Genomic DNA, 17719 nt, shown 5'->3' on the forward strand with positions numbered 1-17719 from the left:
GTGAATTAAGAAGTTGACTTTAAATCATGGGCATTGATGTAATGTACGGTGTGTGTTGAAAATATCAGTGTGTTATTTTCAATGTGATGATATCAGAGTTAAAAATATATAGTATTATCATTCAGCGTCTTTTAATTGATTTTCTTTTTATTTTGAAAATGGTTTTGATGTGTTACATTAAGTATTTATTTGGATTTTTTTATATAGGCTATTAAAAGAAAAGAGATAGAGACCTGCTAAATGTAATTAAGGGGAGGTATCATATTAAAAATGTATAGTTTTTAATTTTTCTCAAAGTACTTTTTGAAAACAGCTGTTTTACATGACTGAAAGATCCACGTTTCAAGTGTTCTTTTTATGTTCATTACAAATATTTTTTATTTCTGTGTTTTTAAATGAGAAAAATATGTTATTAAAACTGGAGAGAACAAAAAAAAAGCTTAAGAAATTGCCGGCTTGCACTGCATTGATGCTTAAGGAGAGCACTTCACTGTCTGCTGTGCTTCCCTTACATTTATCATCTGCTGCTCATGATTAATAGGCCAGCAATACACCTAAACAGCACCTACTGCTACTTTTTACCTGAGCTTACTGCTTCCTCATTTGAATAGGTGAGAAACTAAAGTCAGTTGCACAATTTAAGCTAGATTCCATCATTCAAAAATTCAGTCACAGTTTCTTCTGAATTTCTCAGCTGCCCCCAGGCAAAGGCTCAGTGTTGATACTGAGATTAATCCCAAAAGAGTTCCGTATTTCTCAGCAGAGAAATTAAAGCTTGCCAGTTTTCCTTTCACCTGTCCTTCTGACAGCTCTGTCAGTAATGATGGGCCTTCTACATGGCATAATCCTCATCCTATGGTAAAGAATAATTTATTAAGAAATTAAGGGGCTTAGCTCTTCTCCGTCAGGTTGGTCTTCAAAAAGTTGGCTGATAGCAGTGACAGCGTGATTATCAATGAAAAATTATTTAACAGTACCTTGGGGCTTTTTTATACAAAGCCTAATAAGTCACATGGGTGGATATCAATCAAATGTATCCCCTTTAGATTTTGTAAATATTCCCTGAGGTTAAGGCAAATTACGTTGATTATATGGCTTCTATACATGTAGTTCAGAGTGACTGTGGGGCAAGGGCCTAGTTTAAGGAGAGCATATATTTTTAGAAGCAAGGCAGGCAGTATGACATGTTTGCTGATATAGAGATGACACAGTTTCCACTACTGTGTTTCTGAATTCTAGTTAGACCAATAGAACTTGATGGGAAAAATGTGTTTTTTATTGTCTGCTTGTTGCTAAACTTACACATACTGACAGCATGTACTTTGATAACTTATAGCACCTGAGTGAATTCCAAGTCATTGCCAATTTGGGCAGGCTGTCATTTTTAGAGCTGCTTCTGCAAGCAACTATATTCTGTAAGTTAAATCGAATCCAGATAAAGATGTATATAATCTGGGAATAATCTGATTCTCCCGTCACGTTTATTTACTTGATTTCTTTAGTGTATTTTATTACATTCATAGTCTGGTGCTTCTTTTGAAAATAAAGCTACATTACTGACCATTTATGAATGCTCATGGGTACTGTATGTACACACACAGTGTTGCAATATAAATGTTTCTCAGCATGTCCCCTTTGGTGGGATCATCTGAGACAGGTGTGTTGAAAAGTAGTGCAGTGGTTACTGCTGCTACTTCATGAATCCAGTGGTCTGGATTCAAATATAATATCTCTGTTAAGTTTGCACATTCTTATGGGTTTCTGACCCCAAAAAGCAGAAACTGGGATATAACAATGTTTTATGAATATATAAAATTGGTTAAAAGCAGTAATTGGTGAGAGCAAAAACCTTCAGAGATCAACTTGTATAGTGATGAGTCCCATGTTGTATTAAAATGTCAGGAAACATATTCTTTGTCCGATGTCACTGTGCAACTGAATCCAATTAACCAGCAATTGATGTCCTTGTCTCACAATGCTATCTGTTATTTCCTTATTTCTATACTAAACCAAAACTTAGCATATTGTATTGGACTCTTTGATTCTGGATGAGATTAAAAGCTGTATATCAATTTAAATTAATATGAAATGGGCAGGTGGAGGGTTGATGTGGTTAGTGTTGATGTCTTGCATTTTCCAGAATTGGAATTGGTTCCTGGCCCAGTCTGTGTAAGTTGTGTAGCTTAAAAGTTCTCTCTGTGTCTGTTTTCTCCAAATCCTGAAGTTTCATCCCAAAGGTGTCTTAATTTAAATGATGTCTAAATCGGCTCCGAGAAGGGAGTGTTTGTCTGATTTTTACCTTGCAATACACATTGTTTGTCATCTGGAGTTGTTATTGTGTTGTGTTCCATAGTGCTGGCATGCTCTGTGTAACAGAGTAAGTGAATTAAAAATATGAGTGGATAAATGGATAAAAATTAAATGTATAGCATTATGAACTTGTGTCCTCAAAGGAGAAGAGTGACAAATGTCTGTGTCAGGATTTAGAGAGGGTCTAAAAAAGCTTGCTGGCATATATATACTTTCTGAAAGTAATTTATTTCAGGAAAAATGACTGTTCTCTGACTCTTATTTATCATTATGTGCACTTGTGGAGCATCCACGGTCTTTGTCTGCTACTTTGGTTCCTTCATATGTGAAAGACTTGCATCCAAGATTAAGTGGCAACTCTAAACTGGTCCCAGTCTACAAAAGTGTTGGTGTTTGTGTGGTATACTAGTGGCCTAAATGTTAGGGGGGCTCCTGTCTTATACCTTGAAGCCGGAAGATGACCCCATATGACTAAGTTAGGAATATGCAGGCTCAGAAAATAAATACATGTTTATAATATAAAAGCTGATACATGAAATACTGTATGAACTATTGATTAGATTTAATATAATATCATAGTAACACTTTAGGTACTACACAAATGCATTTATTACTCATATGTTGTTATGAACAAACCCTTAATACTTTCAAATCATCAATATGGTGTTTATTTATTTATGCAGTGTGGCCTACAAAAATAACTTAACTTTGGAATGGTCAGAAGTGACTTAAGTGAGACGAATTTCTCTTGATATTGTATACTTCAGTGCAAAACCTGTGAGTTCATAATATTTAAAGGTAATTTATAAAAAAAATGTACAGATATATATATCAGCAGTTTATCAATATTTTCTGTGTGTTATGAAGACCAAAATAAGCCTTTGTTAAGGTCTTGGTACATAACAGTATGCAAGTAATAGATGTGTTTTTGCAGTACCTAAGCTAGTGTTACCTATATCATTAAAAAAACATATTATTGACAAAGTTATTCAGTGAAGAACTGATTTAAATAACCACCGAACTGTAACAATTGTAAAATAAACTACATAATTTCATCATTTGTGAGAGAAGTAGCATTTCCTTTGTAAACAAATACATCTAGCATAAACATTATATGATTTAGTTAAATTACCAAGTAATTCCAAACTTCTTTTTCCCTCCCTTTATAACCCATTCAATGCTTATAATTTTTCTTATCTGTTTCTATTTTACTTTTTAAAAATGTTTTCAGGAATGCTGATCCCTGGAGTGAAATTGATTGAAAGATTGTGAATGCTATTAACCAGTTTTGAAAAGGGCTCAACCTTTTTAACCAATGATTAAGGAACTGACTCCGGAGCTTCAGGGCTCAGGAATGCTCTTGAACTCTGCCGTTCAGAAATAATGAACTGTCTCTCTCTTTCATGAAACATCACAGTGAATTAAGAGTTGCCAAATAACTGAGCTATGGCCTACTTCTTATTGAAGAAATCAAGAGAAATCCAATGAGATGAATAGCTCTTTGTGTTTTGCATTACATTTTATAGATTAGTCTACAGTAAAATGCTAGTTTTGAGTTTATCATGGTATATTGTGTGCACTGCATGGATAGTTATGATATTTTAATAAATGGTGTTATATTACTAAAATAGTATTTTATTAAAATACAGCTGCAGAATTGTCATGCATTTAGCACTGTAATAAGTGTGAGACTTTCTGATATATTTAAGAGCAATCAAGTTCATTGTTACAATTTGTTATCATTCTTCCCCAAATTTTACATTTCCCTACCAGTCTGAACAGCAATTAAATGGGTCTTACAAGACATGTTTACGCAGTTAATATGATGAGATATACAAATCTGGAACATTTTATGTTTTATTAACTTATGATCAGACTGAAGTGGTTACATTATTTTCATTTTAATGGAATGGAATGGAATTTTAACAAAATAAATAAACAAATGATCAACTGTATTGCAGACTACCATTCTTGGAATAAGGTGATTTTTTCTAAATTAAATTACTGAGCAGTGATATTGCCTCAAGCCAAATGTTGTTATATTAAAGTAAGTTACAGTTATTAACTATGATCTACTACCATTTTAATGCAATACCTTACTGTTTTTATTAGCCAGGGAAGTATACACTGTAATAGTTGTTAAATGCATTTTTTCTTTTTTTTTATTTTACTTTTGGGTCATTTTTATGTTTTTTGTGCTGTAATATGATAAAGCATCTTAAAAAAAGCACATCAATGTAGCATTGCTTCAGATTAAGAAATGTAATAGAGACATGAATGAGCATTCCAGTTCTTTCATTCTTTATATGCAAGCACTTGCAGTTGCATTGTTTATTTCAAAAATGTGATTTTTTTTAATTAATAGTATTTTATGAGTTATGTGCATGTTGTAAATTTCTGCTTGCTTGAAGGATGTTATTCAGTTAAGCAATTGAAAGAGTAATTAGATAACTAACATTGCAAAATGATATAACCAGCCATGCTTACACTGATATTTCCTAAGTATATAAATAAATAAACAAAGCAGGTGTTCTGTGATTTCTGTGCGCTAAACTGTAATAGCACACCTTGGGTTTCATGACAGAAAGGTATACAGTCACTTAGATGTCACATGACTTTATAACAGTATTGCCTCACTCATGAGTGATGTTTTTGGACTGCGGCCAGTGTTTTAGAGAACTGCACCATGCTCCACTTATGTTTGTACAGTCTGTTCGTTTTATTCCTACGGGTTTGGTTTCATTCCAAGCCCGCCTACCGTTGGTTGGTCTAAATAACGAAAAAGAAATTTGGAGTTGGTTCCTGGCATCAAGGTCTTATTTCACTGCAGTCGTACACAGTGTGGTACCAAGGCACAAGACCAAAAAACCCTCAGTGCTAGAATTTAACACTAATCCACTTCTCTTAAAGCTGAAAAATATTAATAAGGGGAAAAAAATTGGATTTCAAATAAATCCCCTTTTAAGTAATCACTGTAAACAAAGTCTGTTTGCCTTAAAAAAATTTAAAAAAAACTCTTTAACGGTTGCCTTCTAACACAACTGCATGTGCTAATGAATCCAAAGCTGTTAATATGGTTCCTTCAGTTAAATTGATTCATGCATTTTGAAGAGAACATTATCTAATGAATTTACTTTGAATAGAAAGCAATTAAAAGGACAAATCAGTCTGATTAACCCCAAAGTCACCTAACTGCCACAAATGGTGTACATTTTTAAATGATTTTATATATGAGGGGAAAAAAAAACTAGAGCAGATTTGCTCTCTTTTTGCCCTTTACTAATCCATATAAATTAATGAACAAAAAGTTAATTTCTATGATGACCCTACTCTAATATAACCTGGATTATGCTGCTTTGCAATATGGTTTATGTCATAATATTAAAGACTAATCAGATTTTTCAATCAAGTGATTACCTTCTTTGAAAACAGTTCATGTTTTAGTTAACCTGACACTTTTTTACAATTTTCTTCCACTTAGCAAGTTCAGTTATCATTATGAACACCTAAAGCATTTGTGTTTGTTAAGCGATTAAAAGTTCCTCACCCTGAATCTTCCAAAGATGCATCTATCCCAGGCTTTGCAACAATAAAGCAATCACTTCTTGTCAATTTAATGTCCGGGCGCCTCACAGTATTATAGTGTGTAAAACAATTTCTCTTCCCATTCTTCATGCTCGTATGTCTGCAGCTCTGACAGACTGTTTCCAAATAGTTTTTGCCTAACATGCTTTCCTAATCTACTGTATCATTCCCATATTGCATCTTTATGTTATGTAGTGCTATTTGCTGTAGACACCGTCTCACTGTTCTGCAATAAAAATGCATTGGTTTATCACTCTTAAAAAGTTCAAATGAAGATAAATAAAACTACCTGGCATCTCTAAAAAATCTTTTGCATTGCCATCCTTTTAGAATTCTTAAGTGATTGTTTAAATTCACTGTACATTAAACAAACCTGTAGGTGAGCAGAGCATTGAAGTTTCACTATGCCTGCCCATTAAGATCAAAGTAGCCAGGCGGTGTATTGAACAGCAGGGTGTTTCTGTATTGTATTTGAACTTTCTCATTTTGTTCACTTTTGCAGCCTCGTTCACCAGCCGAGTGTTACAGACCCTGCTGAGGGATGTGAAATTTGGAGAAACAGTCTCTTACAAGCACTTAGCAGAAATGGCAGGCAATTTCAAAGCAGTGCGTGCTGTAGGAGGAGCAATGAGAAGCAATCCTGTAAGTTGAAGGCTGAGTCTGAAATACTGTATATTTGCACTTTCAGTTCAGCATTTTTTCTTCTTTTTTCCTTCTTGTTACGAGCCAGCTTTACAGCAATCTAGTTAGACGCTATGTCTGAAATGAGTATGAATTTGTTTTATGTGAAGTGCAATTGACAAAGCAGTACCTTAAGAGCTGCATTGTGCAGACAAGCCAGTGCTCCTTGTAGACACATCATTGAGGATTATGTGTGCCTAGCACAAACAAAGACAACAATGCAATTAGAAGGTAAGCCAGCTGGCAATGACAAACCTTTTTCTTGTACAGTGTTGCAAAAATGGATTAGGATATTAACATTATAACAAGGTAAGTTTTACAATAATCAAGTTTTTCCAATATGTTTTTGGAGTTCTTGCTGTAATTTGTTAAATAGCCACCAACTCACAGATTACATCTGCAAAAAAGAAAAAAGAACAAAAAAGATCGGCCAAATTTTTGCTAGCAAATGACCATATTGAACTCTGCTTCCCTTCCCAATCTATTAAGTCAGGGGTAGTGTGAAATTCCTTCATCACATATCTTACAAGTTTTGCTTTGTAGTATGCTCAGCTGTTATAATTCATACAATGACCTTCAACTTTATGAGAAGGTAAGAAAAGGTGCCGGTAGCTGCTGAGAAATGCAGAGTTGTTTCTGCATATTATACCAAGGACGCTAGTGGTGTAGCTCACCTTTTACTTGGAGGGGAAAAAAAAATACTTCAAATACTTTTCTGTGGTTCAGATTGATTATGAGGTCTGTGGTCCTCAAAGGGCACCAGCAGAGTTCAATTAACAGGCTCATTAGAATAGTACAGGAGGACCATAAAGAAACCATACAGGCTCCTGGGAGTTAGCGAATGGTGGGCTGATTAGTTCAAGGTCATCTGAAATGACTGTTCTGAGACTTAAGTAAGATGTCACCACTAGTCCATTAATAAATATGGAAATGCACTCCTTTGTGTGATAAGTATACGATTTCTAAATAGAGTGAGTGGGGATAGACAGACAAAACAAAAAGGAGTTCTGACTAAACTTTTTATGATGATTTTTAGAGCTGATTTGCTCTGAATCAAAACCATACATCTTCTATAAACCAAATAATAAGTTACTACAGTTAGAAGCTATGTTAATGCATTATTCAACAAATTCATACATGCAAGTTCAGAATATACGTTTTGATAGGTCAGAACTGAAATAAATGACCCTTCAGCTATGTTAAATCCTAGTGACTATTTCTTGGCACTTGTTAACATGCAGGGATCAATGTTGATCAGCTAATTTCACCAAAGAGTTATTCACAGTGAATTTGCTGTGTTCACGTTCACCCTTGTTCATCGAATTATTTACTGATAATTCGGCCGGTTTAGAACTTTTCCCCCAGCGTTCCATAATGTTTTGCGAGGCCAGGGCGACATCCCCAAGATGTACAACAGCCAACATTGGATGGGACCGCCCACCCCGGGTATATAATGCTGATTATTTGCATTACAGACTCTGTAGGACTTAGTCAATGGTAGAACAAATAAGTAAATAATGCAGGTTCTCAAAATGTTATTTTTATGAAACATATACAGCATAAATAACGAGTTATCTTTGCATGTCATCAAATGTGCAGGTCGATCTTCGAGTGCATGTCAGTATAAGAGAAGGAGGCATGTGCTGTTTGCATGCATAATTAGCCACGTGGAGATAAAAAACAAACCTTGGAGGAGCCTCACTTCCCCCAAAATGCAGGAGACTCTTCAGTCTTTGGAGCGGCACCTTTTTGGCTACAATAACCAGTCCAGTAGAGTTGGCAGACATTCATCTAGCCTTGAAGGACACTTTAGAGATAATTGTACCATTATAATCCAGTCAAATCTAGTTCAGTTAGTCCTTCCCCACTGACTTCAAAGCATTTTGCCAAGTTCGGTGATATTTGTGAAAACTTCTGTGATTTCTCCGAACTCTGCGGTGAAGCGAACACCGTGGAGTTGCTCATCACTAGCAGAGATATCTGTCTAGCTTTGCATTAGCCCAGGATGATTGAATGTGGGTGCGACAGTTAGCCCAGTGATCGACTACAACCCAGAGTAGCGTGTGGTTCCTGTCTTGTACCCATTGCTGCAGAAATGGGCACCTGCCCCATTCAACCTTGAACTGAAGAAGTGCATTAAAAGATGGGTGGTTGAAAACAGAATGAATGTGCAAAATCCACATGAATGGGGTCTGGGCCTTATCTGCATTAAATAATATTGAGAAACATAGAGCAGCTCTGTTGTAATACTTTGTTCAGCCAAAGTATACAGTATTCTATTCTAAAGTGCAGATGAAGAAGGTGATCTGACCCTACATTTTTGCAAACGACACATGATGTATTCTGTCATGTGAGAACGCAAGCTCTTTATGGTTTTAATCTGGGATTGAATGCTTGTTGTGGAGTTAGCATGTTTCCCTAATGTTAGCACTGGGCTCCACTGTTTGCTAGGTTTCCATTTAGCTTTTGAAAATTAAACTGTTAGGCTGATTGACAATTCTATTGACAATTCTCCATTGCCTTGGTAAATTGAATGAAATACATCTATAAGTGTGCATCATTTTGCAAAAAATGCAGCAGAAAACTTTTTTTTCGGTTTTAGTTAATTGATATTTACTGTATTTGCTAAAATAAATCTATCCATCTGCCTATTATCATAGCTGATGAAACACATTGTATGCACTCACCAGCCACTTTATTAGGTAAACCTGTTCAATGACTTGTTAACCAATATCTAATCAGCAAATCACATGGCAGCAGCTCATAGGCATGTAGACATTGTCAAGAAAACCTGCTGAAATTCACACCAAGCATCAGAATGGGAAGAAAGGTGATTTAAGTGACTTTGAACGTGGCATGGTTGTTGGTGCCAGACGGGCTGGTCTGAGTATTTCAGAAGCTGCTGATCTACTGAGATTTTTACACGCAACCATCTCTAGGGTTTACAGAGAATGGTCCAAAAAGGGAAAATATCCAGTGAGAGGCAGTTCTGTAGGCGAAAAAATGCCTTGCTGATGCCAGAGGTCAGAGGAGAATAGCCAGACTGGTTTGAGCTGATAGAAAGGCAACAGTAACTCAAGTAACCACTTGTTACAACTGAGGTTTGCAGAAGAGCATCTCTGAATGCACAACATATAGCAGATGGGCTACAGTAGCAGAACACACCGGGTGCTATTCCTGTCAGCTAAGAACTAAGGCTACAATTCACATGAGCTCACCAAAACTGTACAATAGAAGATGGGGAAAATTGGTGCCAGGTCATAATGAGCCTCAATTTTTTGCTGCAACATTCAGATGGTTGGGTCAGAATTTGGAGTCAACAACATGAAAGCATGGATCCATCCTGCTTTGTATCAATGTTTCAGGCTGGTGATAGTGGTGTAATGATGTGAGGGATATTTTATTGGCACACTTTGGGCCACTTAGTACCAGTTGAGCATTGTTTTAATGTCACAGCCTACCTGAGTATTGTTTCTGACCACGTCCATCCCTTTATGACCACAGTGTACCCATCTTTTGATGGCTGCTTCCAGCAGGATAACGTGCCATGTCACAAATCTCAGATCATCTCAAACTGGTTTCTTGAACATGACAATGAGTTCACTATACTCAAATTACCTACACAGTCACCAGATATTAATCCAATAGAGCACCTTTGGGATATGGTGGAATGGGAGATTCACATCATGGATGTGCAGCCAACAAATCTGTATAATGCTATCCTTGAGGAATGTTCCCAGCACCATGCTGAATCTATGCTACAAAGAATTGCAGCAGTTCAGAAAGCAAAAGAAGGTTCAACTCGGTACTAGCAAGGTGTGGGTAATAAAGTGGCCGGTGAGGAGTGTGTGTGTGTATATGCATGTGTGTGTGTATATATATATATATATATATATATATATATATATATATATATATTGTAACAGATGAAGCGCTTGTCCACCTCTTGAACCCTCAGGTACCACTCTTCAGACCAGGTGAAAGTACAACAATATTTTATTTTACTATTGTACAGTGCACAAAGCACTACACACACCACACTACTCATATACTACAATAATAACTCTCCTCCTCGCCCAGACACTCGCTACCCTTCCTCCCAGCTCTGCTCAAATGTCTGGGCTTACCCAGAGTCCTTTTATAGCCCCTGACCCGGAAGTGGTTCTAAGCACAACCCGCAAGTCCATTTCCTTCCGGGTCAGGGCAAACAGTCCTCTTCGTCATCCCGGGAGCACGTCGCTTCCTCGTGACTGTCACGTGGAAGTCACGTGACTGTGACGCGCTCCCGGGTTATAGGGCATGTAAGAGTCCACTAGCCCCTTCACAGCGACTCCTGGCGGCCCCCAAGGTATCCAGCAGGGCTGTGTCACAACACTACAAAGTCCATGAGGCCCTGCTGGAACTCGGGGCACAAATATGCTGTCCGGAGGGCTCCTCCTAGCGGCCTGGGGGTGGCGACCGGAGTCCATAGCCGGTCGTCTGTCACAATATATATAATATATATATATATATATATATATATATATATATATATATATATATATATATATATATATATATATAAAAATATATATATATATATAAAAATATATATATATATATATATATATATATATATATATATATATATATATATATATATATATATATATATATATATATATATATATATATATATATGGTTGAAATAGTTTACTGTCAAATAAATGCAAAGAGTACGCGACACGTGTTTCGCCCTCATTCTGGGCTCATCAGGCGTACACACTCCGTTGCACTCCCTCTCGGGAATCGAACCTCGGACGTCAGCACCAGAGGCGATGCCCCTAATGTTGCGCCACGGCGTGTGGTTCGTTTATTTGACAGCATGTAGATCGGGGTAATTACATTCACGGCATTCGAAGTCTGTGTCACAATCTGATTGTATGGGTGGTTACCTACCAGGTAACGCTTGTGGTTGGCCAGCAATCTGCTAACATCCGCCACGGTGCCCTCAGTTTGTGAAGAGCAGATCATAGAATGGTTGAAATAGTTTACTGTCAATGATGAGCCCAGAATGAGGGCGAAACACGTGTCGCGTACTCTTTGCATTTATTTGACAGTAAACTATTTCAACCATTCTATGATCTGCTCTTCACAAACTGAGGGCACCGTGGCGGATGTTAGCAGATTGCTGGCCAACCACAAGCGTTACCTGGTAGGTAACCACCCATACAATCAGATTGTGACACAGACTTCGAATGCCGTGAATATATATATATATATATATATATTGAGGCATGCCGCTGTGGGTGGTACCCAGCTGGGATGCCCAGGAAGCCCGGAGGAGGGCTTGTGCCTCCTCCAGACCACAAGGGGGCGACTGCCCTGGTTTCTTTGGGGGCCACGGGTACAGAGCTATGAAGCTCAACCCTGTAGGGGCCTGTGGTCTCTGCCAGGGGGCGCCCCAATGCCTGGAGAGCCCTGGACCTCAGCACTTCCGCCACAGCAGGAAGTGCTGGGGGGAAGAAGAGCAGGGACACCCGGAGTGCTTCCGGGGATGCAGCTGGCACTTCTGCCACACTGGGGCGTGTCGGTGGGAGATTGCCAGAGCACACCTGGAGCACATCCAGGTGCTTATAAAAGGGGCCGCCTCCCTTCATTCACAGCTGGAGTTGGGTGAGGAGAAAGACAAGGTCTGGAGGGAAGAGAAGGAGGCGGCCTGAAGAGTGAGGCATAGTGTGGTTTGGCCTGGACTTTGGGGGAGTCTGTGGGTTGTGTGGCACTTGAACTGTAAATAATAGGGTTGTAAATAAACGTGTGGTGGTGACTTTAACATGTCTGCCTGTCTGTGTCCAGGACTCGTTCCACAATATACATGTATGTGTGTGTGTATATGTATATTTAGTTCAAGGTGAATATGTATTTTATAGATATAGTTTGTAAGGAAATAATCCACTGGAATAATTTGTATATATGCATTTTTAAGTACAAAACAAGATATTAGTAAGCCAGTGGTGTGGCCATAGTGTTAGAAGTGCATTGAATCAATCTAGTGGTTTTTTTCAGAAACACATCTTCCCTTGAGAGACTGAATTATTCCAGAAGATTGGGAAGAAGTCTCTTTAGAGGAAATAGCTGTCTACATTAAAATTATGTGTTTGTTCATCTGTTTATCAGTCTGACCTAATGTTATAGGATGTGATTTGCATGGCAAAACATAAATGTGTTTTCATATTCAAAGTTCCAGATGTGAAAAATTACAGTCTGTTTTAACTAATAGGATACTGTGTTCAGCCATTATTATATATTCTATAGATAAATAAGCAAGGCCTGCTTCATTAACAATTTACAGTTTTATTAGAGCCCAGTATGTTACATCATATACAGTGTATGGATCTTTCAGTTTTCAGTGCTTAGTTTGAAATCATCTGATTTAAATGTATATGTAATTTGTTAAGTTTAAAGATACTTTAATGTTGTTAATTTTTAAATTTATGAATGACATGATGTGATGGTAAGGAAGGAAACAGGAATTAGATTGAAGCTAACTATAGCCATAAAACTTTGAATGTTTTCAATCTCTCCCTGTGCTGTGATTAGAAGTCCTTCCAGCCAAACAACCCTTCACGATATTGGTATGTCATGGATTTCAACAGTATTTCTTCATACTTTTTGCAGAGTAAGAATGTGCAATGTCATAAATTTTGATAAACAAGTATTTGTAAAAGTAAATAAGCAGATATCCGGTTAACCTCCAAAAAAGCAAAAAACAACAAAAAAAGTGTTTCACCAATAGTCAGAGCACATGGTATCTGAGACATAGAAAGGTATACTTAACATGATGTTAACAAAAAGTGTTTATTTGGAATTTAAACAAATATGCATCAGAACTTAAACATGTAATTAACCGTAGTGCATTACAAATTTGCTTAATGTCATCATGGGCATCATGGCAATATTCAGAGTAAATAAAGAATTTGTGCTTCAATGACTTGTGTATGTATGTTGAACGTAAATTCTATTTACTATTGGTTGTATACATTAAAAAAATAACACTATTCAGTTATGTTTTACAAAAATTAAGCTTCCCTATATCTGTAAACGGCACTCTTAGTAGCCTGCCAGGTTGCAATGTTAGGCCAACAATAACGCTTCAGATCACATATTTTTATTTAAGAAAATCAGCATGTCAGTCTTCCTCTGAGTTTGTTAACAGATATTCCAGCAGTGGAGAAAACCTTTTCAGAGAGGGCACTGACATTGTGAGAACACAGAGATAGTGCTGGATCAAGCAAATGAGTTTTGTAAATCTATTTGTATTATTTTTCCAACAGAAACTTAGTCTTCATTACTGTAATCTTCACCAAACAAAGCCGCAACTGCATTCTCAGTCATCAACTGTTTTCTTGCTGGTTCCAGAGCACAAGCAATTGTCTCACTCTCAGCTGTGTCTTCTGTTTGTTTAGAGAACATGTGGAATTTTTCCTTCAAGTTGTTGTTTTATGTGTTGTTCTACTGCTGAAGCAAAGCAATTCAGATGTTTGTGTCTGGGATCAGCAGCACTGGTAAGCTACATAAGTGTTACTGCTCACTCAGCATAAGTTGTCAACTGCCAGCAGAGTGATTCTGCCATTGTGTTTTTAAGCCCACACATTTTGTGAGATTCTCCATCCTTCGGTATAAGATCGCCATTTAGGAGTGGGCTGGTCCCAGGACAGACCATGGATATGCAGACATTAGACTCGCTGCACAATGCACAGGTAGCATGTCTTCAACAGTCCGCCACTCATCATTCGTTAGCTCCATTGTTCCTGGCCACTTAGTAATGAGTTTTCGGGACTGTGTCTTGTACTCTGGCTCACCATAATGTAGTAGGTCTCTAAAGCTCTTCCCTTCAACAAAGCTTATGGGTAGTGTCCCCTTCACTGTCAGGTTTGTGATTAGTTCTGATATTTTTCCACTCAGACTGAATACATTTTTGGGGTGTGCTAGTAAAAGCAGATATAGACAGTTGTGTGCACTTATGTACTGATTCAAGCATTTTTGCAAGGTGTTTTAGTCTCATATCATTGAACACTGTACTGGTGGAATTGTGGAAGGGAAGTTTACTATTGAAGATCTTGCACATAACAATTCTGATGATTTCTGTTTCAAAATACTGCCAAACTTAGACATTAGAAATGTCTGACATCCTGCCATGAAGTTTGAATAAAATACCCAGATGGTAATTTCACTATTCAAATAATAGCACTCCCAACGGTTGACTGTTTATTCAACTACTCGTACACATACCTATTGCAGACACCGTCGATGTGGATTTTGTCTTATTGAATAAATATTGTGTTTAAGCAACTCACCAGGGTGGCTGCTGAAGTAGCCTCAGTTCAAGTACCCTTTTGACATATGGTACTAAGTTGTATTACACCGTTGTCCTGTTTCACCAGTGTTAGTGCCTCATGGATGCCATAAAAATAACAAAGTAAAAGGACCCCTGAGTTGTCTACTCTTCCTACTTTTACTACTTGTACCAGTATCCTCTCTATCGCTCTCACTATCTTTCTCTGTCTTTCATTCAGGTTGCATTGAGCTGTTTATAACACCATTACTTCATTCACACTTACTCGTCTGTCACCCTCCTGATGCAGACTCCTCTTAGCTCAAGACAGTCTTTACGCCCACACTGTTCATTTTAAGTTCTCTACTGATGTCACTGGAATGTGTGTAGGATTCACTACCGTGAATAGAGGGGAAGAGAGGATCTGCCCAGGTTCAATTCTTACTCCTTTATTTCCCACTAATGTCATCTGCCAGCTGCCTAGTGTTACAATATACATAACACGTCTGTCGCTTACTGAATGTGGGTTCAAATATGATAAATGCTAAATGACTCAACTTTCATGTGTCAAGCTGCTACACTATGTACAAACAGTAACACTTGTGATCAGCTTTATAGTGGGAAATATTTGCAAACATGTTGCACAGTAGTTCTACAGAACACCTGTGCAGAGAAGTGGCAGCAGTCAGTCATATTACAAATAATACTAGCTGTAGCAGCAAAGAATACTTTGAAATTTTGCTGTCGACTATATAGTTCACAGTGTAGACAAAATGCAATAGCAGAGCACAGTCTGGTAGGTCTTTCTCTGAGGCACATTTGACATAGATTACACATAATTTGAACATTTAAGCTTGAACATATTCTTTATATAGTATATCATTTTACAACATTTTACACTGTTCAACAAGAAAGTAATTGCTTAAGTGGATGGAAGTAATACTTGCACCATTATGCTGTAATGTTACAGTGATTGACTCTACTTTGGTTCCTGATGGAACTGAATATATTGTGACTTCTGAAAGTGGCAAGCCCTGCACTCGCTTGTGCTATACAAGCTGTTAGAACCTCATACATAAGTAAGTTAGTTGTAACACATAATCCACACTAATAGAATGCTTGCATCTCCAACTTCAATTTTGGCAAAAATATGTGGAACAGTAAAATCTTTGTTATCTTCCCCGACCTGAGTGGAATCATCATTTAACATGCCCATATTGGGGCCAGTAGATTAATTAAGTCATTCTAAACTCAGACCCAGTTCATTATGATTCTTTTTAGATTTATGGTAAAATTATACTGGCATGGTCAATTCACACTTTGATCACCCTACATTTACAGGCATCACTACTAGATCTTATCATGCCTACAGATATAAATACAAGACTACGTCTGGTGGCATAGTACATGACTTCCTGTAGAGGAGCATTTCAAAGTATGACACTCCATTTGCTGGATATTATCACATTAAGAATATTAGATTACACCTAGGAATCTCAAGGGATGACAGATTACACAATCACCTTGCAACTTCCCAGAACAGTTTCAAATTCCCAAAGTTTTGTGAGTTCCTCTTGTTTTGACAGCCAATTAATGCAGTACTTGACCTCGCCAATAGCGATATGAATGTTTTCCAGGTATGGTTGACTTGAGCCACACTTTTTGCCCATCTTTTTCCCTTTTCTATTCTGTCCTTTTTTGGCAAATATGTGACATTGAATAGGCAAGTCTTTACTTTGTTTTACTAGTCCAAAACACACACAATCTTTCTTTTTTTTATGGTTGCATTGTATGCATTGTACTTCTGGCTGTGTGTACATTGTTTGTCAACTCTCACAAGCATCCTCCTACAATTTGTGAAGTTGCTGAATGTCACACTACATGACAGGTTTTACCGGGGTTGTGTTCCCCAGTTATGTAAATGAAGGCCACTACTGAAAATTGCTGAAAAGATTGTGTGGTTTGACAGGAGGTTTAGGAAGTAAACTTACAGAGTTAAATATCACCGAATACAGATTAAGACCTAGGACTGTATTTTAGGGGTATCTCAGTTTAAGGTGACAGCAGAAGAAGCAATGAGCAGATTTTATAAATTAATGAAGGTGTACATAAATTAAGTTTCACATTCTCTGTTTGAGGTTCAGCTGTGGCAAAAGACTTTTTTTTCCAAAAATGACCCAAACACTTTTGCTGTAATAAACAAAGTGATGAACTTGATTCATAAAATAAGGATATTAGATATTGGTTATATGCCAAGTATATACTTGACCTCACCATTAGCAATATGAATGTTTTCTCGGTATTGTGACTTCAGCCACACTTTTTGACCATCTTTTTCCCTTTTCTGTTCTGTCCTCTAATGGCAAATACGTGACAGTGAACAGGCAAGTCTTTACACTGTTTTAGTAGTCCAAAGCACAAATAAACAAAGCATTGAACTTTATTAATAAAATAAGGATAATACATATTGGATATATGCAAATATATACTGGCACATGACAATAAACAAATAATACAACTCTAAATCTCATGGATTCACAAGCCATGTTTTCAGAAATAACATGTTTATCTTAGTCTTCCACGGAAAGCCAGTCTTGCTTATTTTAATACTTTCAGGATGACCGACAATGTATGGCTGGTTATGCTGAATATGCAGTACCTGTGCCTTGAAGCAGTGGTGAGCTTATGAAAAATGTTTTTGTGCCAGTTAGATATTCTCTCCACTACTTGAAGTATGTAAATTTCTTCTTACTATAATGCTAGACCACCAATTTCTTCCTTGAGGACGATTTCTACAAATAAGTATACTTGAGCTTGAGCGTATCAGAA

The 17719-nt window shown here is 37.3% G+C and overlaps 1 protein-coding gene across 1 annotated transcript in view; it reads left to right on the top strand.

Moving 5' to 3' along the window:
* mgmt (O-6-methylguanine-DNA methyltransferase) overlaps positions 1-17719 on the top strand; it is a 471555-nt gene that overhangs the window by 422198 nt on the left and 31638 nt on the right. The window contains exon 5 of the mRNA XM_051922992.1: positions 6398-6537. Coding sequence (XP_051778952.1) covers positions 6398-6537 — 140 coding nt within the window. The remainder of the gene's footprint in view (positions 1-6397; positions 6538-17719) is intronic.

Source organism: Erpetoichthys calabaricus, chromosome 2, assembly GCF_900747795.2.
Source record: "Erpetoichthys calabaricus chromosome 2, fErpCal1.3, whole genome shotgun sequence".
In the NCBI taxonomy this organism is placed as follows: Eukaryota; Metazoa; Chordata; class Cladistia; order Polypteriformes; family Polypteridae; genus Erpetoichthys; species Erpetoichthys calabaricus.